The 23,652-nt window shown below is 38.6% G+C and overlaps 1 protein-coding gene across 17 annotated transcripts in view; it reads right to left on the bottom strand.

Moving 5' to 3' along the window:
• Nucleotides 1-23,652, bottom strand: part of PTPRC (protein tyrosine phosphatase receptor type C) — a 63,036-nt gene that overhangs the window by 17,268 nt on the left and 22,116 nt on the right. For 3 of the 17 annotated variants that reach the window (XM_082052243.1, XM_082052233.1, XM_082052242.1), the window contains 11 exons: nucleotides 12,133-12,216; nucleotides 11,274-11,369; nucleotides 10,892-10,918; nucleotides 10,329-10,466; nucleotides 9,430-9,516; nucleotides 8,108-8,140; nucleotides 7,094-7,306; nucleotides 6,397-6,501; nucleotides 4,929-5,075; nucleotides 3,942-4,073; nucleotides 2,344-2,496 (listed from right to left, as the gene is read on the bottom strand). In XM_082052243.1, the coding sequence (XP_081908369.1) occupies nucleotides 2,344-2,496; nucleotides 3,942-4,073; nucleotides 4,929-5,075; nucleotides 6,397-6,501; nucleotides 7,094-7,306; nucleotides 8,108-8,140; nucleotides 9,430-9,516; nucleotides 10,329-10,466; nucleotides 10,892-10,918; nucleotides 11,274-11,369; nucleotides 12,133-12,216 (1,215 nt within the window). The remainder of the gene's footprint in view (nucleotides 1-2,343; nucleotides 2,497-3,941; nucleotides 4,074-4,928; nucleotides 5,076-6,396; nucleotides 6,502-7,093; nucleotides 7,307-8,107; nucleotides 8,141-9,429; nucleotides 9,517-10,328; nucleotides 10,467-10,891; nucleotides 10,919-11,273; nucleotides 11,370-12,132; nucleotides 12,217-23,652) is intronic. The other 14 variants (XM_082052244.1, XM_082052247.1, XM_082052248.1 and 11 more) reach the window with 14 other exon arrangements.

The following is a 23,652-nucleotide window of genomic DNA, read 5'->3' as shown; positions in this document are numbered from 1 at the left end:
TTACCTTCTCTCTTAATAATTTCATACATTTTCTTCCTTAAAAGTTTTGGTTCCAATTTAGTAAGATAAATAAAATCAATTTTTAGTTAACCATAGATTTATCTGAACTGAAAAAACGTGAAGCAGAACTGAAAAGGCTGGGACAACAGACAAGACAGGGGAACAAACAGCTTTCTGTGTGAGGGTATGTTTTAAAACTTCTGCAAATGAAATTTCCTACCAGGAGTTACTAGTATATTTTAATATTTGGAATAGAATCCTCTTTTCCTTACAGTGTCACATCATCTTAGAGCTCGCCAAAACCCACAAAATCTTTTACTTTTTAATGATAAGGAAGCTGTTAAGTCTAATCTGTGTTTTCTAACTCTGATTTTGTATGTTGTAGCAAATGGGTTTGAGATTAGGGACACAGACCAAGAGACCTTTTATTTGCAAGGTAGCATGTTTAAAATAATAATTAAAAGAAAAAAAGTAAAAGGCAGTTGCTTTTTTCTTGATATGCGGAGCTAAGACATGTGAGGCTTTATCAGCAGATCAAACACCCCAGGTGGCAGTGCCAGGATATTTTACTTGGCTAAGTGTGTGGTTATGATGTATCTGCTTATTTTTATTCACAGGGCAGATGTTAAATTCCTATTCAGCAGACCACTGAAAGAGCTGTGACAAGGAGAAAGTGAACATTTCTAGAGGAAATGTGTTTGTGGAAGATTAAACAATATTTCATAAAATGTAGGGGTTTTCTGCTTCCAAAGAGTTGTGCTCTATTGATATAATCTCTTGTTCGAGAAGACATAAAACTCTTCCGCTATCTGCTTGATCATATTATCAAATGCTGTAACAGTTGAAGAAGTTTTAATAAATACCATTAATTCATGAAGGCAAGCTACTTGTTATTTTCTAAAAAATTAAGGGAACTGAGGATGTTTTCCAGACCAATAAACTGTCCTGGACAGTAATCTTCACCTGAGTTATTAAAATATGAGTGGAGCCCCAGAAAGTGAGGGCTCCCAAATATAATATGCTCTAACTAGATTGTCACAGAGAGAAAAATCATGATCATGCTCAAATTAGGTTTGTCTTAAAATTAAAGACATTTTTCAATTTCTCTTTCAGTTAAGTCTCAGATCAAATGGTTTACATTATCAAACAATTAATTTATCATCTTTTTTCCCCTTGGGGCTATAGCTGATAATTTTGATCTGTACATTCTTTCAACTATAAACTAAAATTTGTTAGCTCAATGACCAGAGTAATAGGAAGATAAATGTTTTCATTAATTGTCTATAAAACTGGATACAAAAGGTCTATATATTCCACACAAGGATAGGATTCAGATTAAAAACAATAGTCTGCCAGAAGTCCCTGTATTTCCCAAAGCTCTACAGAAACACAATTAATAAAAACAACAGTCAGATCTAATGTCCTTATATTAATACATCCATTTCTACATACTTCTCAGGAGTGCTAAAAAGCAAAAAAAATATTTAATCGTTCCTGGGAGTAGGGAGGAAAAAAAGCCAACACTTTACATTATCATTACATCACTAGCACAAAAATAGTATTTCATTTTCACTAAAAAAAAAAAATCTTTTGCTTCTTCAGTGAAATTAAAGGAAACATTAATCTAGTATCTTACCCGGTATAAACCATCATAGCTTCCCTATAGCTGTTTCTCTATATTAGCTGAGTCTAGAGGTGGTGGAACTAGGGCTGAAAGTACTGGAAGAAATTAGATATATGTGGGGTTTAGGGTGGTTGTTTGTTTATTTTCTATCTCAAAGAAGAATTAGAAGAGTACAAAGCTCTATAACTGAAGATTAAAAGCGGGGGAAAAATGTACATGTACATATACATATGTACATCCAAAGCAAAACCCGTAATAGACATCAGCATTGGTGCAGCCAGGGGAATGCAGGTCTGCTTTGAGCAAACACGCAACTCTAGAACAGAAGGTGAATTATGCACATCTGGGTAGCATTCATGCCACAAAGAAAAAAGAAATGGTTTTCATTGTCTTTTTGTTTAATTTGAATCTTTTCTTTAGATTGGGACACAGATCTTTCTAGAATCTTATAAAAAAAATCAAATGAATGCAAAAGTTTGTCTTTTTTTAATCTAGTATATAGAAGAAAAATTCTAATACTAAATGCCTAATTAAAAATATATTAACATAAATTAAAAACCACTAATTTTATGAATGTCAATAAAATTATTTTAGTGTTGATCAGTTTCTTAGTTAATAATAATAACATATATAAAATATAATGAAGTACAATAAGAAAGTACGTATTCCCTGTGCTAGTATCACCCTTGTTCATAACAGTTAGCAAACAAGAGACTTACCTGCTGATTTTGTTTTAAAGTCATATGTTCCGGTTTTTCCCATAATTTGTTTAGTAGTATTATGTCTGCTGTTTGTATATGGAGTCACAGATACAGAACCTTTCATATAAGGTACTAAATTCTGGCAAACATGGTTAGTCACCTTGACATTTTCTTAACAAAAATAAAAAAGAAATTAAGTAAATTAATTAAATTTATATTAGGCCACAGAAACTCTAAGACTTCATGAGAGCTACCTGAAACCACTGTCAGGTATATTTCTATTTTAATTACCTTGTAATTAGTCACTTTGCATTGAATAGTAATGTTAAGTGAAGGCTCAGGAAAAGGAAGAAATACATTCCCCAGTCAAAAAGGTAGGAAGTTGTGTGTTTGTTCTGTTTTGTTCTCGCGCTGGTTTTGTATGTCATTTAAATGGGTGTAATCAAAACCTAATATAAAGTGCATTGATAAAGAGAAGCTGATGCTTTCTTCTGTGTTCAGCTTGGGAAGGGCTTAGTAGACAGATGTCAGAAGTCACTCTGTGCACTGGGCAAGTCTGTTCTGGTATGATGCGAGGGAAGTTGTGTGCTTTCAGGATCGGCAAGCAGGACAGCAAAGAATTGCATGAGAAGCAACATGCATGAAGCTATTACCCACATTGCAGCTGCGGTGTTGGTGGCTTGGGGAACTGAGGAGCAACAGCCCCTCCATGTTTCCTTCTGGCTGCTTCAGATGCGACCTCCCTGCACCCAGCACAGTACCTCGGTCTCCTGCACTGAACAAGCCAGACCACCCACAGAAACTGGTGCGTGGGGCTGCCACCCTTTTGAGTAGTGGTCAGATTCGGGGCATGGAGACTGTGAGAGAGTATTTGTATCCGGGGAGCACAGGGGCATGACAGCCCCTGTCCTGTGACAGGCCAAGGTTTACAAAACATGCAGTATGTGAAGAATAAATTAACCCAGAACTAGCTTAAACCTGACATATATTCCCTGAAATCATGTATCAGGCTCTTCATTTTCAAAACATCTGAAAAACATAGTCCCAGTATAATGCGTACAGACTTATCCATCTAAATGTAAGGTGGCCTAAAGCATCACATCTGAAAAGAATTACCATTTAGCAAAAGACAACCACTTGGCTTTGCCTATCTATACATGTATATGGTAACTAACATACTTATGACCCCTGACTTTCACATGCATTGCTGTTACTCAGAAGCCAGGTCCCTGTCTTCTCAGAGAATATATTAACCAGCTACAGCAGCATTTTCTGAGACAGAGAGCACCATGCTATGAACTGACCAGGCGACTGACGATCTTGTCATAAATCGATACAAGAAGCATGAGAACTGAAAAGTGTCAGAGTTGTGTACTAAAATGGTAAACTGAATAATCACATGGTTCAACTGAAACAACCTCAAGGGAAGAAACTCAGAGACTTATAGGAAAAAAAAAAAACCAAAACAAAAAAAAACACGACCAAAAAACCTCAAGTCTATTTTATGCACAGTTTGAAGATATTCCAATATGGTTTGACAGTGCATCATGCTTGGTGCTCTGTAAGTATTAAAACATGAACTGAATTATTCAATATTGAAAGGGGCATATACTTACGTTCATCTGTGCTATTGCATGTCACCAAATAGCCAGCTATAGGACCCTTTGAAATGTCACTAGGTTGCTTCCATTCAACTGATACATTTGTGGCATAAGAAACTACTGTAAGGTCTTCTGGTGCTTCTGGAACTGTTGTAAAAGGAAAATAACAGGGAGGGAAGGAAATGTTTGAATGAGAATGCCAAATATTCCTCTTTTTACCTACTTTGATTAAGTTAAATTTCACTGTATACTAAATCAATATACCAACATGTAATATTTTTGGTAGTCTACTTCATTCAAATAAAATATACATAAGTATAAACTGAATATATGTAAAAGTATCATATTAGAGTAATTTCATACATCTTATTAATTCAGGATGAGGTGAATACAGCAATATCACATATTACTAAAATTTCCAACATGTCCAAATATTATACATTGTGTTGCTTTCCTTATAATTTTAACAAACGTTAAATGTTTGGTTTGAATTTTTATTTGCAGGTTACTTGATTTAGGCCAATTTCCTTCTTAATTCAGGAAAAAAATCCCTAAGCTATTTCTAAGAACAATGCTTTCAAAAATATATAATTTTATCTGGAGATATTATTTACAATTATTTCATCACACATCTCTTCAAACCAACAATTTAACACTTGTTTTTGACTAGGTCTGTACTTTTTTTTTTTTGTCTTCATTCAAACTTCCTTATGTTTGGCCATGTTCTCATGCTCCAAAAAAAATAAAAAATCACAGTCTCTGAGGGAAGGAGAGGAAGGCATCAGCCTGGAAGACTGAGACTGGGGTTGGAGACGGAAAGCAAGACTGTGACTGCACTCAAAAAATCACAAGGGCAGGAGACCAGGAGCTGGAGTAGAACCTGAGAGTGGCAGAGCACGCTGCTCAAAAATCTTCAACCCCAGGAAACAGAGATAGCAGGATTCATAGCAGGGGTTTCCAGAAATATGTAGAAAATAAAGCAAAAATAAGCATTACACTTACCACCATAATCTGTTATTATGCTGAAGGCTTGGGTGACAACATCATTTTCAAAAAAATGTGCATTACCATTGCAGCTGTACTCACGATTGGGTAATAAATTGTCCAGTGGCTCACAACTTTTATTTAATACTGTAAAGACGTGTGAACCTGCAGCCACAGAAAGAATTTAATCAATATTTTTCACAACTCCAAAAGTACATGGTACCACTTTAACTGGGATTTTCTCTACTATACATGTTCAATATAATTTGTAATAAACTATCAAGATATTCCAAACAGAAAAGTGTACAACCTAATCCAATTACTATGATTTAGGTTCTTTTATACTAATTCAGTTTGCATAGATCTTTAATTCTCATCAGTAAAGCTTTCCAAGAAACCAGTTTTCCTGTGGAAATCAAAACATTTCACGGGAGTCTGGAAGAACCCTGCAGTGGCTCCTTAGCTCTTCAGCTCCCTGAAACACGAAATCTCCAGTCCTGGACATTCATCACACATTTTTCTGGGACACACAAAGACATGCAGCATCCATCTCTTCCCTATCACACCAGCTGCCTTTGAGACAATATATCCACAGACTGGCTGGCTCCAAGACAAGAAAGACACTGAGGTGCTGAAGAGAGTGCAGAGGAGGGCGAGAAGGCTGGTGAAGGATCTGGAGCACAAGTCTGAGGAGCAGCTCAGGGAGCTGGGGCTATTCAGCCTAGAGAAAAGGAGACCTTATCATTACCTACAACTACCCAAGCAACAAGTGACAGGACAAGAGAAAATGGCCTCAAGTTGTGCCAGGGGAAGTTCAGATTGGATATTAGGAAAAATGTCTTCACAGAAAAGGTTTGCTGGTCAGATTGGATATTAGGAAAAATGTCTTCACAGAAAAGGTTTGCTGGTCATTGGAACAGGCTGCCCAGGGAAGTGGGTGACTCGCCATCCCTGGAGGTGCTTACAAGATGTGCAGATGAGGTTCTTAGGGACACGGTTTAGTGCCAGTGTTGAGTTAATGGTTGGACTCAAGGATTTTGAGGGTCTTTTGCAACTAAAATGATTCTATGATTCTAAGAGCGGAGAGCCTGAACTCTGGACATCCTGAAGCCTGCAGAGCAAAGCTGCCCAGGTAGTCTGCAAGGGATCAGCTCATAGCAGACCCACAGACTGAAGGATTTCCAAACTTCCAGCTCCCCTTCAGGCCATCAAGCAGGACTTCAACATCTCCAGAAGTCTGCAATTTGTGAAGCTGGTGAACTCAGGAAATGAGCTTTCTAGGTTTGAATTTTCCCCAGATCTCCAGTGCATGGGGACAGTAGTCCCCAGCCTGGAAATCCCCAAAATTCTGAACAGGCCTTTCCTCAAATTGGCACAATAAATTTAAATCTGCCAGTCTCACATCAAAAGACAACGTCCACATTGCTTTTGAAAGTAACTGAATAAATAAGTGATCAACATTTAAAATATCTTAGAAGTGTCTTACCTGTACAATCAACAGTCACATTAGCACAGGCCAACGAGGGTTCCCAACAAATCCGTGCAGATGTGTTGGTTTGATCCTTAACTTTGAAAGGACTCTTGCTGCTCTCTGTAAAGGATTAATATTATATGTCACTGTGACATTGGCTATATTGATTCTTTAAAAAGCAATTTGTTCTTTTGTATTTGTTGACTTATGCTGCAATATGAAGATACAATTAGCACAGAATAATACATTAATACAAATAATTTCACGATGAGATAAAGACATTGATGGTATTCAAATAATAAATGAAACCTTTAATCCAACAATCTCTTTAGTGAACAAAACATCCAGCATAAATAGTTGCTTTCAAGTGCTGGCTGGTCTTGCTATTGCTAACCATGCTGCATATGGCCAACGTAGCTAAAGTTTTCTTTTATCGTTTACAATGAAAAAATTATAGGTTTTTTACATCCTACTTTAAGAAAATGCTGAGAAGTTTTAAGGTGCAACTTCAAAATGCAAAATATCTTGCAAGCTAAGCAGGAAGTATTAAAACCTTCTGTCTGAAGAGACAAGAATAGACTAAGAAATCCAGGAAGGCTGAATTACTGCATGTTAAAAAAAAATAAAAACAAAACCAAACAAGCAAAAAGCTGAAACCAATAAACAACAACAACAAAAACCCCCGAAACTACTAATCTCCTTCTATACGTACGAGGTGGAATAGGAATAATATATTTGCAATTTTCAGATTCAATGGTGTAGCTCCTGCATCTCTGAAGTTTTACTTTATAGGTGCCGGAATCCCCAGTAAAGCTCTTGCCATCCTCCAAAATAACATATCTTATGTTTGTTCTGAGATTTTTCAGTGTAACTTCAGTCATATTTTCGTCATCTTGTCCACCTGCTATGCTGTGCTCAATGTCACCTAGGAGAAAAACATAAAAGAGCAAACAACGATTTTATGACAAATTTTAAGAACCATTGAATGTTTTGTGGTGCTCCCAGTACCATATGTAGTTTAAGAATCAGAAAATACAGCAAAATTAGCACCTCCTAGTTTTTGGGGTTTTTTTAATCTTTTATTTTAAAAAAATGTTTCATCAAACCAGAAAGTTTCTTTAGGAAAATATTCTTTTAAATAATTCTCTAGTTAGGAAAGCTAAAAAATTTAAAGGATGAAGATTCCAGAACAAGTTTTGCTTTAATTTAAAAATGTCAGTTCAAAGTGAAATACTTTGTTTTGACACAATGAATCATTTGTTTGAACAGAAATTTCAAATTTTCTTATTCAAAGAATTTCATTACCATCTAGTAAATAATGGCTATGGTCTGTTTCTAAAAATTAGAAAGGAAAGGTCTGTTATTTTGAAGAGAGATAAACCAATGTCCAAACTTTACTTTTACTTTAGTTATGAGTTGCAGTTTGCAGCATGTGATTATCAGCATGATGGGGAAAAATTAGGGAGGGCTTAGTGGAATGAAGACAGATCTCCTCTGCAGTGCTGGTGTCAACAGCCTAGTGCAGGGCAATTAAAGAGAACTGGAAATGGAGATGAGAAGACCAGAAATGTTAATAACTTTAATCCTACTCTTCTGGAACTGGAAGACAGTTTACAAAAAAACTGAGATGTTAACTGATCAGTTTTACTGATCTGTTTTTGGTGTTTGGGTTTACCAATTTAGTCAAGTTTCCAGACTGAGGAAAAATAAGGGGTTTGGTTCTTACCACAAGGTTCTTCAGTTGTCACTATGGGAGCTTCTGGAGGAAAATAAAACAAAATTAAGATGCAGGTCAGCAGGGCTGGGGTTTTGTGTCTGAGTGTTTTGTTTTGGTTTGTTTTTTACAAAATACTGGAGAAAGTTGACTGGTACTGCCCCAAATTCCTCATTCAATATATTGAACACAAGTAATTGTATTTAGCACTTCAGTCACATTTGGAAAAAAAAAAAAAAAAAAAAAAAAAGAGAAGAAAACATCAGCTACATATAACCTCATTTTTCACGTAGTTACTTTAGGAATCATGTGTCTTTCATAATTTTCCAATGGCGTCACTGACTACAAATCAAACTGGTTATTAATAACATTTCTACATACAAAGTCGCACAAGAATATTCCAAAATCACACATTCTCTTAGCGGTATGTTAAGTTATAGCAGTTTCCCAGGATATGTACGCTGTGGAATGGCTAACTGAACACTATCCAATGTCAATAAAGAAATAAAATTTACCTACTTTTTGCACAGCTCCTTTTACCTTTGTAAAGAGATTTACACAACAGTACAGATCATTTTACAACTACTTTTACACTGAAATACCCAAAAGATATTGTGAGCTGGTATTTAGAAAACCTATATTGAAGCTTCAGTGAAGAACTTCATCCTGAAAACAATTACTTCAAATATACTAAGGTATAAGTACCAAAAAAGACTGATATCTAATTTTTTTTCCATAGAAGATAGGCCATAGATTTGCATCCTTCCAGGCTGGGAGACATCTGGTTACCCAGTACCCCTAATGAGCAGATGAAGTAAGAGGGTGCAGTAGAGAGTTACCGAGATTCTCAAGAACACACATATATTTTACTGAGTAATTAATTCCTTACAGCCCAATTGCAATAACAATAACGTAAGTCCTGGCAATATTAGATCTCAAAAAAATGTTTAATGCTGAGTGAAACAAAAGAGAAGCCGCTGGAAAACAGGAGGACACAGATCACAAATTCACAAATTTTTGCTTCATGAGCAAATTTCTGTGAATATCAAGAGGAGTATGGACACAGTAACTGACAGATTTACCCTCCTACTATGCAACTGTGTGGAAATAATTTCTATTTTTCAATTGCTTGACAAGTAGCAAATCTGGTATCTTTAATATTACTCATAAACTATTAATAAGTTTCCTAAAAAATCCCTTACATTTAATGCAGTTGTTTGCCTAGCTTGTATGCTTCGGTTTGATAAAAGAAATTCAAAACTAATTCCCTCATTTTAACACATTTTCTGTGCTTGTAGTATCATAATTGTGATAACTGTGTGCAAGTTTGTCACCTATCGTGTGAGTGGGGATGATCCCAGTGTTTGCTGGCATGCTGACTGGTGAGATGGTGCTGTGCAAGGATTTTGAGTTGTAATCATCTGTAAGGAAATAAACAACATAATCAGTATTAAAAAGTAAAATTAATTACTTCATATGGCTATATCATCAGAAATGTTTTATTCTACAGCCCTTCTCCACTTTCTTTTTTTTGTCTTCCAGGATTTTTGTAATTTATAGAACAATGATGAGAGAAAAAAATGTTAATATAACCAGTAAAATAGAACATGAGTATTTAAATGGAATTTAAAGGAATTTTTTAGGAATATAGCACTTATTAATTTTGCAGTGTACAAGGACAGGTTTTTTTGGTCATTATTTAGGCATAATCCATGATGAAGTCACCATAAAAGTGGCATTAATAATTACGAAGTGGGAATAACGAAACCATTTTGTTATATTCTTACAGTAAAACACAATTATGAATAGCACTTGTGCTCTGTCAGAAACAAGCAGTCCAGTAGTGTTCACTTGCCAGATCACATACCTTACTCACTGTATTACCTACTATATCTCAATATTTATCTCTCAGCTTATAAACCACTGACAGGTTTCTACATTTGCTTTTAAATCCATTCCTATTGCTCATGCTTTGGCAACAACCTCACTGACAGCATCTTGTATTTTGATACTATTGTGATGACTGCAAGACTTGGCCATCAGATACCAGATCCTGGAAATAATTATGGTATTGCCACTATGCCAAACTGCAGACACCATTTCTATCTGATGAGCCATAAGCTGGAAAAGGCTGCTCTGAGGCAGAAATGCTTAGTTTTCCTTTACAGTAATTTCTTAGTATTTCCCTACATTTCCAAGAGCAGTGAGTGGCATTTAAAGGAAGGCAGCAAACCTGCTGAAGCATTCTTGAAGGTGATGGGAGTGCGTGTGGTGAAGGCAGCAGTGCTGCTGCGCGGTGGGTTGCTGAGTCCTGTGGCAAGGACGGAGCCTGCGTGCGTGGAGAGGTGCGTGCTGTCTGCAGGAGAGACACCTGTGGTGAGAGGTACAGCAGTTCATTAATGCTGCAAGGCTGCCCGTTCGAGGAGGGACACAAGGCTGCACACGAGGCAGGACTGCTGTGCTGGACCACTCTTGCACTGAGGCACTGTGGGTTTGTTAGCAAGCAAAGGCACACTGAACGTTTGAGGTGCCAGCTGAACATCCAGTGATCCTTCTTGGCGCTGAACACATCTCTTTCATGCTAAATGCTAGTTTTTAAAATACACTCAAATTCATTACTCAAACCCAGACTTGTATCATATTCTTGCCTCTTAAGACAGCATATTTCATTTCAGTGGGCTAAATGGAAAGGCATTACACACTTTGCAAGATATCTGTGTGCAGGAAAAGGAGAGAAGAAATGATGAGAAAAACCACACCAATGCAGTTTTGTCATGTGAATTAGGAATTTCTTACCAGGTGTAGTTGCTGCTGGTTCAACTCCTGAGAAAGGGAAAAACAGAGAGAAAGGGTAAATTAAGCTTTCAAGGAATTAAACACAATTGTATGCCACAAATATAAAAAGAAACATTCCTTCCTCCCAACTATCAGTTGAGCTTTCCGCAGGGAATAAACACATTCTTAATATTTAGTGGCATGTAGCAACAAGCAGACCCCCAAAACATCAAGCATATGATATGTGGATAGATATTGTCCACATTAAAAATCACTTTTCCTTGAGCCAGGACTCTGTGCTGTATGGCCAGAGGGGTGGAGACAGCATCAGGAAGGCTGCAGTGGACGCCAACTCAGCTGGAACAGAAGAGCAGCAATGCCCCGGTCCCAGATTCACCATTACCTTCCGTGGTGCCTGGAGGTGAGAGTGATGTGGAGCGTGCAGGTGGAGGTGACGTAACGGAGGCAGAGCTGGCATTTGCCAGATTTTCATCTCCTGCTGCATGGTGGGAAAAAATATCATCAGGTGAGCAATGCATGAAAGTGAGAAGCTCATTGCAAGCAGAAAGGCTGCCAGCTGCTGTCTGGATTATATTTCTCTCTCTAGCACTGCTGAAAAGAACATGTTTACATGGCTCTCCAGTTCCTTCACAGGCTGTGCAACACAACTGCTTGGATTCATTGCAAGAGCATGGCTTGTGATTAGGTCTGCAAGGCCACTAATTCCAAATTCCCACCAATTCTTCTGGGATGCCTTTGTGGTGAAGAGATTTGATCATCCTTTAGCAAGGTTGGGGACCTTCACTGATTTCAGGTGTTTGAAAACACCAGCTGAAGGGGGTGAATTAATGTGCAGCTTACAAAAAGCCCAGACTGATCGGGGTGTTATTGTCTCATGTTGTTGACCCAGGAAGGACCATCTCCCCACAAGCATCAGATACTTCTGTGCTGCTCACGCTGCACTGCAGGAATTGCAGGAAAGTGCCACTGTGACAATTCAGCATGAAACTCTCATCTGAGAGCTCAAGGGGAAAGGGTGTCCATAAGGAAAACATGTACTCATAACAACAGCTTGAATTCTAATTACTTTCTTTGAAAAGTGTGTTTCAAAACCCCACCTTTGTTTTAAGTAAAATAAATAAAACAAAACATCCTCATCATGTTAAGAAATTTTGCTCTAACCTCAGACAACATAAACCATGTATGATAGCAGGAGATGCCAGTTCAGATAAAACAGGACAAAAGCAGCAATGCTGCCGTACCTGGAGGTGAGAGTGATGTGGAGTGTGCAGGTGGAGGCAAGACAGGGGAAGCAGAGCTAGTACTTGCCAGATTTTCATCTCCTGCTGCATAGTGGGGAAAAAATATCACCAGGTGAACAATGCATGAAGGTGAGAAGTTAATCTATAGTAGAAAAAGGCCAACAATTTGTATAGCTTTCTCTGAAACACATTTCTCAGGACAGATTTTACTGAGGGATAGTTAAATGTTTTCATGTTTACAAGTGTATTTTGCAATACCAAAAGCTAAGACCCTCAAAATCTTTCAGATCATCACGCAGCAGTGCCTACAAATGCAAGCAATATCAACAGAGGGAGACTTTTTGGTGAATGATGAATTACTTCATTGCTATGAAGAGATACCAACACTAATTCTGTTGGTGTTCTGTCTATAATCCTCACTATAGAAGACCTGGAAAGCCAAGCCTTGGCATTCCTGAAAGCCATTTACTTTCTCTAATATTAATTTCTAATTGGCAGCACCCTTCCTGGCCCAACCTGCTGATATTTAAGAATTTCTCTGAATAACTTATCTCCAAGTTTTAAATTACCTCCTGACTTGAGCTGGAAGCTATGATCTTTTTATATCTATAAAAGCAAGCCTCACTTTTACACCCTGCTTTGAAATCCTAACCCAAAACATTTTGTATTTCTGTAATGTAAAATTTGTTGTGACAAAGACAAAAATAAGTGGCAGTGGCTGGAACCATGAGTTTTTTCTCATCACTATGTCTTTTTCTCATTTTGAGGATCAGAAGCTTCCACTTTGACATAAGAATTGTGAAAGTTATCCCAAAAGTTTGCCTGTCCCCAACACAACCTATTCTGCTTTCAACAAGGAACCAACCCACTTGGCTCACACATTCATGCTGTGACTGTCCACAAACTTTCATCCACTCACTTGGCTCTTCCTTTCTCTCCCTTTTGCTATTAATTCTTTCCCACTATGTTTCTTTCCTGGATTATTTTTTTAATTTTGGCACATGTGTTTTTCAGATAGTACGTGACTGTTTATAATTTATCTGTTACTTCAGCTTCCCTACATGGCACTTCACAACTGTTGTAGCTCTACTCTTTTGAAAATAAATTCCTTCAAACTTTCAGATCTCCCCTGTGGAGAGTGAGCAATTTCTTTATGCTCAGAAGTGTCAAGAAATGCCACAATATAAAAATGAATGTAAACAAAAGCTAAAATCTTGTAAGTACTTTTCTAGTGAGCAGTTGAATTCTTTGTGCACTGTACATTGTTCGAGATCTCTTCCTGCAAATTAAAATTTGGAAAAAGCCAGTTGTCTGACATTTTAAAGAAAAAGTATCAACGGAAGTCAAATGAAGGTCATCTAAAAATAGTAATGCAGAGCTAGTTACTTCATTCGTTACAGAAGTGGGGAGGGGTGTTGCCTGAAGTCCGGTCCATGAGATGAGGATATGGGCCTGCCCATAGTTTGTCTGAAATAATGAGAAACTATCAAAATAAAACCGGTCTGAATTGCAAGAATATAATATGTAAAAAATGTAGTAAAAGCCACTGTATTAACAGCTCTCCTATTTTTATCTATGTATCTCACCACTGAAACACAAGACCACGTATACTTTTCAGAACTACAGAAAAGTAGTAGATGTAGCTTCCTAACCTGAGAGATGTTACAAATAAGAAACAAAATGACAGATGCTCTTTTGAACTATCAATGTATCTTCAGCATCTGAAATCTCTGGTAAGGACTGGAAAATTTATTAACAGCAATTATATAATCTACATTGATGCATTAAACTGCCAAAGAACCTTGTCAAAGCTAACATGTATATGCATTCACATCTCCCATGAGCAACTACTTTTCAAAGTATCTTCATATTTTTTAAAGTCAGTGTTTGAAAGCTAACAGTTACTTTACATTCTATAATATGATATTTCAATTGTTCCCCCTTCTTCCCATATCTTACTTTGGTTCAGCACAATAAATATACGCCAAGCCCAAAATTAATTTTCTGTGAGCATCTACACAGATTAACCTTCACTTAAATAACTGTTTCCAAGAAAAGAATAAAAGGAGTTGCAAAAAAAAAATCTTAAAGGAAATTCTGCTCAGAGACCAGTGAAATATTTATAAATACTTTTCAAGCTATTTACTGATATATAATGCAAACATGATGGAGACAAAACTATATACTTCATGATTCTCTCTTCCAAGTGAAGTAAGATAATACAAGCAAAAGAGCTCATAAGCTTGTCACAGTGCTATATTTCTGGTTGCCACCTTCAGTTCCTTAAGATTCCTGTGAAAGTAATTTTCCAGGTCCTTTCTGCTGTAAATTTAGGAACAATGCTACTAGCTTAAATATAACGTGAAGTTTATTGCTCACTCACAGCAACAGGTGCTAAATCTTATATACAAGCACAGGACACGAGGCTGGAAGTGACCTCAAGGCATCGCCTGGTCAAGCTGCCCTGCTCAGAGCAGGGTCAGCTAAAGCAGATCACTTCTTAAAACGATACTCCTAGATTGTCCTTTTTCCCCCTCCAAATAACCACTAGCATTTCAACAGCATCTCATGGCAGTTTTATGTCCTTCTAAGCATTTTAAATGTCTCTTGCTCTTCTGTGACCCTATTATATTATATGATTATAGCAATGGAATATGATGCAGTTGAAAGGAATTCAATAGGTGGCAGCAGACACTAAAAAAAGATCCCCTCAAACAGCAAAGCAGATAGATACAATTCCCCATCTAACCTGATTGAGAGATACTAGGTAAATGAAAGGAAAATAAAGAATGATCCCAACACATCAGACTGTGTGACACCAATATTCACAAGCATATTGCTACCGCAAAATGTCCTACAGCTAACAAAAATGTCTTACCAACCTCATGTTAACAAAGTAAAAACTGTTCATGTTTATATTCTAAAACATGATTCTGGAATCTTGAAGGCTGAATATCTTTAAAATCTAATGAGGATGTACAATTCCCAAAAAACATGCTGTGGGGTATGAAAGCCTGACAATTACCCAACTAAGCAAACCAGTCTGGGTTTACACAGGAACTATCCCAAACCTTTCCTCAAATCCTAAACTGCATCCAGCTATAGGACATTTTTAAGATAACATGTGTAGGATAGGCTCAGATAACCCAAGTGGAAGAATTAAAGTAATAAAAAAAAAAACAAACAAAACCTTCCCTTTCCCTTCTCTTGATTTGGTCACCAGCTGGTTACTGCTGATTTACCTGAAAGCTTTGCAACCCATCAGTAATGTCTGAGTGGATCTGGCCTTAGTTGGGTACCCTGCAAAAACATCCAACCACACGTCCCACGGGCAGGTGGGATCCTGGCTCATCACTTTCCTTCCCTTTCTGCTACCAGTCAGCAGACAGAGCACAGCTGCTGCTTGAAATAAAGGTTTTAAGCAGAATGACAGGCTGTCAATGAAATACATCTAAAACAGATGAGCTGATCACCCTTTCTCCTGAAAGCTCAGAGACATACAGACCCTTGGAGTGAAATATGAGACTACCATATTTTGAATAAACCTTTCAATGTTCAACAAGAAGAGTAAACGGAAAAACTCTGAAAGAAACAAGGCTGCAAAACAAACAAACAAACAAAAGCCAAATACGTTGAATGCCATGGAGAGCAGTTTGCACGGGTCACATTTGAGGTACAGAAGCTACTGTATCACCACTGCAGTAGTGACTCTCCACTCGCTGCAGTGAACTGTGGTCGCACCCAAGTAAGAAGTTACTGCTCGCTGATGTCACCCAGGAAAGAAAGAATACAGTGAAACCACTTTCCACTTGGCACGACCAAGAGACTCAACAGAAGACAGCTGAGACCTAGGATATGTTAAAAGGCACTGTATTCCAGGTTAGTCCAAGGTCTGAGCCAGCACACATTTCCTGTGCACGCGCTTTTTAAAAGAAACTCCAGGTGATAAGGTGGAGAAATTGTTGAATCTGTATTAAGAGCCTAAAAACTTTACCATGTTTATATGGGCAAAAATACATTAGCTGATAAAAGGGAACAAGCCCTTTAACTCCATTCTGCTGCTTAATTTCCACAGTGGGTAAAATGGACGCGGTTTTGTATTTCCTGCTGGGCTAGGCAGGGGACAGCGCTTGCACACCAGTATCTCGGGCTGTCCCCTCTTCACACAGGAGTGCTGCACATTGCATTCCCCGATGCACACAGCATAGAGAAACACAGAAAGGAGGATTCCTTTCTGCTAATGGTGCATTTGGTGTTTTATCTAGCATGGTACCCTACCAGCTGGCTCTTTGCATCCAGCTGCACTCCGCATGTCTTTGCCAGAGCTGGGGAGGGGCAGAGGAAGCAATCCTTCCTCTCAGCCTCGTGCCTGCAAAACCAGGCAGCCAGGTTTTTCTGCCAGGAAAAATGCTTAGTGATTCTGCAGAGCTGTTGCCCTTTTCCCAGGATCTCTCCACCCTTTGGCATATTGGACAGAGCCCAGAAACCCCCGCCGAGCAGCACTTCACACAAAGCAGCCAGGGTAGGTCCTGATTCTGTCTTCCCTCTTTTTACAGCCGAACAGCCCTGCTGCAGCAGGGTCAGGGCTCTTCACATCTGCACAGAACGCAACAGGATGTGGTCTCCTCGTTCAGATGGAGTAAAGCTCTTTGAGGGGGTCTTCTAGCAAACAGCACAGACATTAGTCAGCTCCACTGCAAGCCAATACTAAATTGCAAAAAAAGAACAGTTCCTGGTGGGAGGTGAAGGGTGAGTAAGGCAAAGAGCCTTACAAAATGCTGCCAGCCACCTTTCTTTGATTTATTTTTAAACTTCAAGTGGGATAGGATGTAATTCACACCTACTTTAAGGCTCCCTTGTGCTGCCAGAACCACTTAAAGGGACCTTAAAGTAAATGAGTATCAGGGACAGAGATGTTACTGCTTCTTTTTGCTGCAAACACAAAATAAAGGGATCCATTGCTACCTTACAAATAAATCTGGGCAGGCCTATGAATAGGCTAGCAAACACTTAAACGTCTGAGTAATTCTATACCACAGAGGAACCCTCAAATTTTATAGGAAGGATCATCTGTGCTGAAATGCTTTCATATTCAAAAACTGCAGAATTACATTTTATTATTTGTCACTAACTCTGGGGAAGAAAAAGAAAATAATAAAGAAAAACTGTTTCCAGTTTCTGAACACACTGCTGTTTTTTGAAAACTGGTTGAAAGAATGCCGTATAAAGTTCACATTAAAAAGATGTGAAATTTTGCATACTCTGAGTCAAAAAACCGAAATTACTCATTTGAATTTAACATGTGAAAACTTCTCAGCTAACTGGGACATTTCAGAGGCTCTTACAAAGAATGCCTATGCTTTTGGTCGTTGAAGATGCGGCCACAAAATCACTTCAAAGTTATCCATAATCTAATTGACATAAATCTTCATAGCCTTACAGCAATCATAGCAATGCTATAGAGTGACTGCAGCTGAGAGTTAAAACTAAATAAATATCAGAACTTATATTCCCACAGGCAATATTTATAATATTTATTTTCCCATGAAATTGGGGATAAAAATTTGAAACTGTACATTTTAATTTAACAGAAATTCTAAAAGTTTTGACTGAGAAATGCCAATTGTTTTGTTTTGGCATCAGGATGTAACATTCATTCTGCCTCCAAAATGAAAATTAAAATAGTTTCCATTTGAATTTCTCAAAATATTTGCTTTTATAGAAGTTCATTATTAATTGCACCCCAGAGTGGCTGCTTAACACACTGCAATCATCATCTGAGAGCCTGATCCCATCAATACACTACAGCTAAATATAAGAGGATGTGGCATTATTTTTAAAATGAAGCTTTAAAATTAATGCCTCTTCTTGGTTCCCAACATCTCTGACCCTTTCCTTGCTGTGCAGCTTCCAGGACAGGAGTTGTCACTCTCCTCAATTTGAGTCAACTATAAGGTTTAAGCAGCATTAATAGCACTGAAGAAGGCAAAAAATTCAAATTAACCAGCAATCAAGTACAAGGGCAGCAGCCAGAAGAAAGAGATGGAATTAAAAACTTATAGCTGTCAGACACAAGGAGGAATACAATGTTGCAAGCTCAGAAAAGAGAAGGAAGTACAAACATCAAAGTTTGTCAACATTTATCAGCTCAAAGAAATTAATACCAAGCATAACTTCTGCTAACATACAGGGCCTGTCTTAAGGAAAGGATAAGAAGGAAAACAAAAGAAAAATTTAAGAAAAATATGGAAATAATACTTTTTTCTCAACTAACCTGAAATCAAATGAAATATTTCTGATCATTAAAAAAAAAATCTGATTTTGATTATGCAAAATAAAATTAAGAGTTTAATTTTTCCAGAGAAAAATAAAAACACAGAGAAAACCAGAAATTTCCCTCAAATAGTATTAATTTCATGGAAACAACATTTGTTACCAATGATATCTAGAATTTCTCAGAAATACAAACCCAAAGTAGAACAAAAACTAAAAGCTGCAACTCAAATACTTTTTGCCATGTATGCAGTTGCTTCAAACTTAAAATAAATATCCAGGAATATTGTGTATTTAGCAGGCAGAAGGAAGGCATTGCTTTCACTGCACCTAAATGACATGCTCAGTGTTCATAGGACTTCAACTACAGCAACCCACTTGTATGACTCCAGCTAACAACGCCTTTGCTGCTCTGTGGTTTCTCTCGTGGTGTTTATTTCTGTTTTTCTTCTACAGAACCCTACTCAAAAGGAAGAGGGTGCAGCATACTGTGGTTTAGAGCTTAAGTGCTTCCAAATGGTGAAACTGAGTTACCATAGCACCCACATGCTCAAGCAATCAGACCTATCTCAGTGCTAAACCACAACTTCTCTACTGCAGTCATGAAATTTCCCTATTAAACTCCTTTTCACCAAATTTGCATTTGAAATTATTTTTAGTTGTACAGGTTCACTAATATGATACAGTGGGGGGTGACAATCTTTGGGATACACTCCAGGCTGCTTTGCAGGGACCATGTGCACTGTCTGCAGGAGGGGAGAATATCAAACTCTCATGGAATAGCTACTGTGAAATGCTGGTTACTGTCTGCCCACAGTCACTAAGAAACACCTATGCCTGAGGAATGGAACACTGGCTTTCATATTTGCCTGCCAATTTTGTGCTACATGCAAAAGAAAACCTGTGACAATGTTTGCTTTGCCCTTTGCATATATTCAGTCTGTGCGCACGAATGAAGTCAAGAGCCAGGATCATGCTGATAGCACACTAAACTTGTCTGTTTTCAAGCACCCATCCCTAACTTGAGTGATGACTTTTCTAGCTCTTCTGTGCCTGTCTTGATCTTCCTTTCCCACATCTACCATGAGCAGAAAGAAACACTTGCTCCAAATTGCTCCACTTAACGATACCGTGGATTTGCTGAATGCAGATTGCTTATAGCAAGCAGAAGGAGGAAAGGACATGTAACTGCCACCCTGTCCTCTCAATTCCTACTGCCATGATTTTGCAGTTGCTGGCTCTACCAGTCCTGGGGAGCTACTGAGCACAGCTGCAGGCAGCTTGGTGCTCAAGAGTTTTGAGCAGAAAAGGAGGCTGCAGCTGAGAACTGACTGTTGGTGAGAGTGTGAGGTAGGGGCAAACTTCTTCATCTCAGACTTTCTCATTGGACCATGGTTTATTTAAATATCTGACTTGCTTCTCTATCTGCCTCTGAGTTCCTTCAAGATAAAAGTATTATCTGGTATTGTAGATCTCTTCCTGACTGCACATTACTTTTCACATCATTTTGCCAGCAATAGAAATTGAGTCCTTTACTCTGCAAAACAAAAATAACATGGAAATATTTCTCTAAACTATCTTTAATCACCTCAAATGCCAAACCATAAACAGTTCAGCACTGTATGAGTAGCAGCACTTTAGCCACTGGTAATACAAAACCTCTTGAAATCTGAAACACCTGTTTGGTAGAGATCCACTAGCATGAAGTCCTTGGATCAACAGCTCTGTACCTACTGGGAGCATTATGCCCATGGGGACTCTAATCAGGGTTTTTCAAAAATATGCAGGCAGTGATTTTTAAAAAGAAATGAACATTTCTTTCCAGAAATGACAGTTGTCTATGAGCTTTTCTTTTTTGTACTAAAATTTTTCTCTGATCCATTGTTATGTTAAAGACCTGAACAAAAAAAGCTAACTGGTCTGGGGGAGTGGAACGAGGAGTGCAGGTAACAGAGACAAATAGTTGATGTTCAGGTGCTCCGAACATCTATGTCTCCTACTGACATCACCTGGATTTGCAAATACTTAGCTTTCCTACAAAATAGGATCAAAGCGCAATCAAAAATAGGAAGAAAACACATAGGCTCTGAAAAGAGACCGGAGCATTTCTTTTAATCTTTCTCTCTGTTTTGGGGTTTTGTTTTTTTTTTTTTTTAATTTAATAACATTAGATGTACATTGTACTCTGAGCTAGTAAACAGTTTTAGATGGACGTCTGATTTTCAAGGTGAGGTTGGTTCCTCTTAATTTATTTATAATGAAGAAGTATCATTATTCCTCAATCCCAACCACAACTGCTTGGCGCTACATTCTATGGATGCTGTACAGGACAACTTATGCCTTTCAGTCAGACAAGATGGAGAAAAGGAAAAGAACATTTCCAGTATTACAAAGGTAATATTAAGATTAAAAACCAAACAAACCAATCTACCACAGAACTTGGGTCAGGCATTCACAAATTTTTTACAAAAAGTCTATGCTACAAACAGGATCCCCAAATGACAATCTAGTGCTGTGCAAATTCACAAATCCATCCTTTTATCTCACAAATGGCTAGTGCCTAACAAAACACTTCATTTTTTTCTTATGCATTGCAGATTTTTTTAAATGCAAAAGGACATATAAAGGTACCACAGGAGTGCCATGCCTTCACCTTGGTGAAAGGCTGAGGGCAGGGCAAGCAGGGCTGAGTGGTAGCAAACAGCCCCAAGCCAGCAAGACCAGAGTGTGCTGAACCATAGAGCAACAACCCACCAGACAGCAACACTCAGCACTACCGCCAAGGCGCAGCTGACCCTCTGACAGCACCTGCCTGTCGAGACCCTTGACATTAGGGGCTGGAGACAGAAAGAGCCAGAGCCCCACAAGTCTTTCCAAAGCTGCAGATTACATCAGCTGTAGCAAGACAGGTAAATGCACAGGCAGTAGCTGCACTGTTCCCATAAGACAGTTCTTTTCCTCATCAAGATGAAGCTCCCCGTAATGCACTACTGCTGCAAAAATCACACATTTCAGACAGTGCCCTGAATGCAACATTTCTCACACTTTGATGAGATGCCAAGCAGCTCACGGGAGTGGTGATCTGAGGACTGCAGTGATGTTTGTTGCTGCTGAGGCGTCCCTGTTACAGAGCCCAGGGCTGGGGCTGGGGGGAGTCAGCTGCTGTCTTTGATGAGAACAGGTCCCACGGTTCAGATGAGCACACTGGGGCAGAGTGAGGATCTGACTTTATCTGCTCACCAGAGTGACATGACTGTTTAATTGAATTCTCTGACGATTGTGCAGTTCAGGCTTCAAGAAAACTAGCTGCTTTATTCTACAGCAGAGCAACACATGTGCTCTGTACCTCCAGTGCACAGCACTGGGTTTTACTGTGCTCAGTTACTCTGCCTGCACAGCCCCAGCCTTTGAAAGATCCTTAACTACAGCAGAAAGGCACAAAACAGAATAAAGACATGGCACAAAAATGTCATTTTCCAGCAGTCTGTCATTTCTATTTCTACAGCTCCTTGCTCCAAGCTTAACAGGACCCTCAGCAGTCCCTGTGCTCCACGAGCCAAAGTCCCAGCCTCACATCTCCAAGCAGCAATGCTCTAAACTACCCTGCTAGTCTCAGTCATCTCCTATGACCCAGATTTCTCCCAGCATTAAGCAGAGATCCTAACCACCACTGGCTTATAGACATTGAGCTTCTGTTTCTTAAAAGGATAGAGAGTAGAGAGGGGAAAAAAATCAGGCAGCTCAGTGGAGAACCGTTCCCATACCAACTGTGCCTGCTGGGCAGCTTCCTTGCCCTCCTGGGGCTGCCAGCTGCAGCCAGTGAGTTGGCTTTCCTCCAAGGGAGAGGGATTGAACTTAGTTACTATCCCAAGTCTTTTGTTTTTCCTTCAGACATTCAGGCCAGAAATTATCAGAATTGAATATCATTCATCAAACAAGCCACTGAATAACATTCTAGTTGTGTATAAAATGTTGTGACAAACAATATTCACTGATCAACAGCTAAATCAGCTGTATACTTGTTAGGGTACAATTTAAAACACAGTAAAACATACACACAAGATGTTGATAGGAAGCATCATAGGATCAGGTTCCACCAGCACTACTCACGTAAAATTCCTTTTTGAAAAGTAAATCATTCAGTGATGTAGATCAAGTTCTTTTAGAAAAAATGCCCATTAACAAAAAAAGCACTTATATATATTTCCTGTATAAACTAATGCAGAATCATCCATTTTTTAATTGAAAAACAGAAATTATCAGTATTTAAACTAATTAAAATTTCCTATATTTGGTAGATAACTTGAAATCCACCTTGTACTCAGTCAGCATGAGGAAAGTTGGGACTGTCGCCAAGTCCTACCCAAGGATTCCACATTTTACTACTGTGGGAGGGTGGCTGGATGTACGTATCCCCCATCTCTGTGCCTCTGTAACAGGCCATACAAAGTGGAGACAATGGCGCTATCCTACTAAACTGGTGTATTGCAACTAGAAATTCATTTAAAATCACGAAGTTTGCAGACAAGGGATCTGAAAGTGCTATGAAAAAATATGCTTATATTGTCTGATTGCATAAACAGGAACACTTGTAGGGCTGCAAAGAGAGAAAATCCTAGAACCTGAGCTTCCCAGCATGTGGTGCAGGCACATACAAAAGCCTCTCGCTATCTTGAAATCTGGATTGCTAAACCTGGGCTCTGCCCCTTCAGGGAAGCTGAGCCAGCGCAATCAAGAAGAGACCTGTACTTCATGTCCTGCCAGAAGCAATGATGAACAGATTCTGACCAGAGCTGAGCAGCACAACTCCTCTTGAATTCAATAAAAGCCTTCAGTGAAAGCAGTTTCTCAACCTCCTCTCCTTCTTCACCTTTCTTTTGAAAATCATATCATCAATTCTGATGTCCAACTCAGGGCAGTTACCTACATTTTAAATGTGTCCTTTTTTTCCTCTTTCTCTATTGGTTATTTTCATTATAACAAACTTGAGGTGTAAGCCCTGACTTTAACTAACAATCTATCTGATAATCATAAGCAAAAAGAGGGGGAAACAGTTCACCTGATTTTGCTTTGAATCCTGTGCTGACCATTCTTTTCTAAAAGACAGTGTACGCTGAATGTTTCAGGAGACGAAAGGAAGGGCTCAGAATGGTGGAAGGATTCCACTCTGCTCACAGGGACTGTGGAACCCCATATTCCAGCAAAGAACCTGAAAAATCTAAAGCTCATGTTCCTCAGATTTGAGCA

Source organism: Streptopelia decaocto (assembly GCF_964273445.1).
Source record: "Streptopelia decaocto genome assembly, chromosome: 5".
In the NCBI taxonomy this organism is placed as follows: Eukaryota; Metazoa; Chordata; class Aves; order Columbiformes; family Columbidae; genus Streptopelia; species Streptopelia decaocto.
Note: the sequence above shows the minus strand (reverse complement) of the source record. Positions and strands in the feature narration are given on the sequence as shown.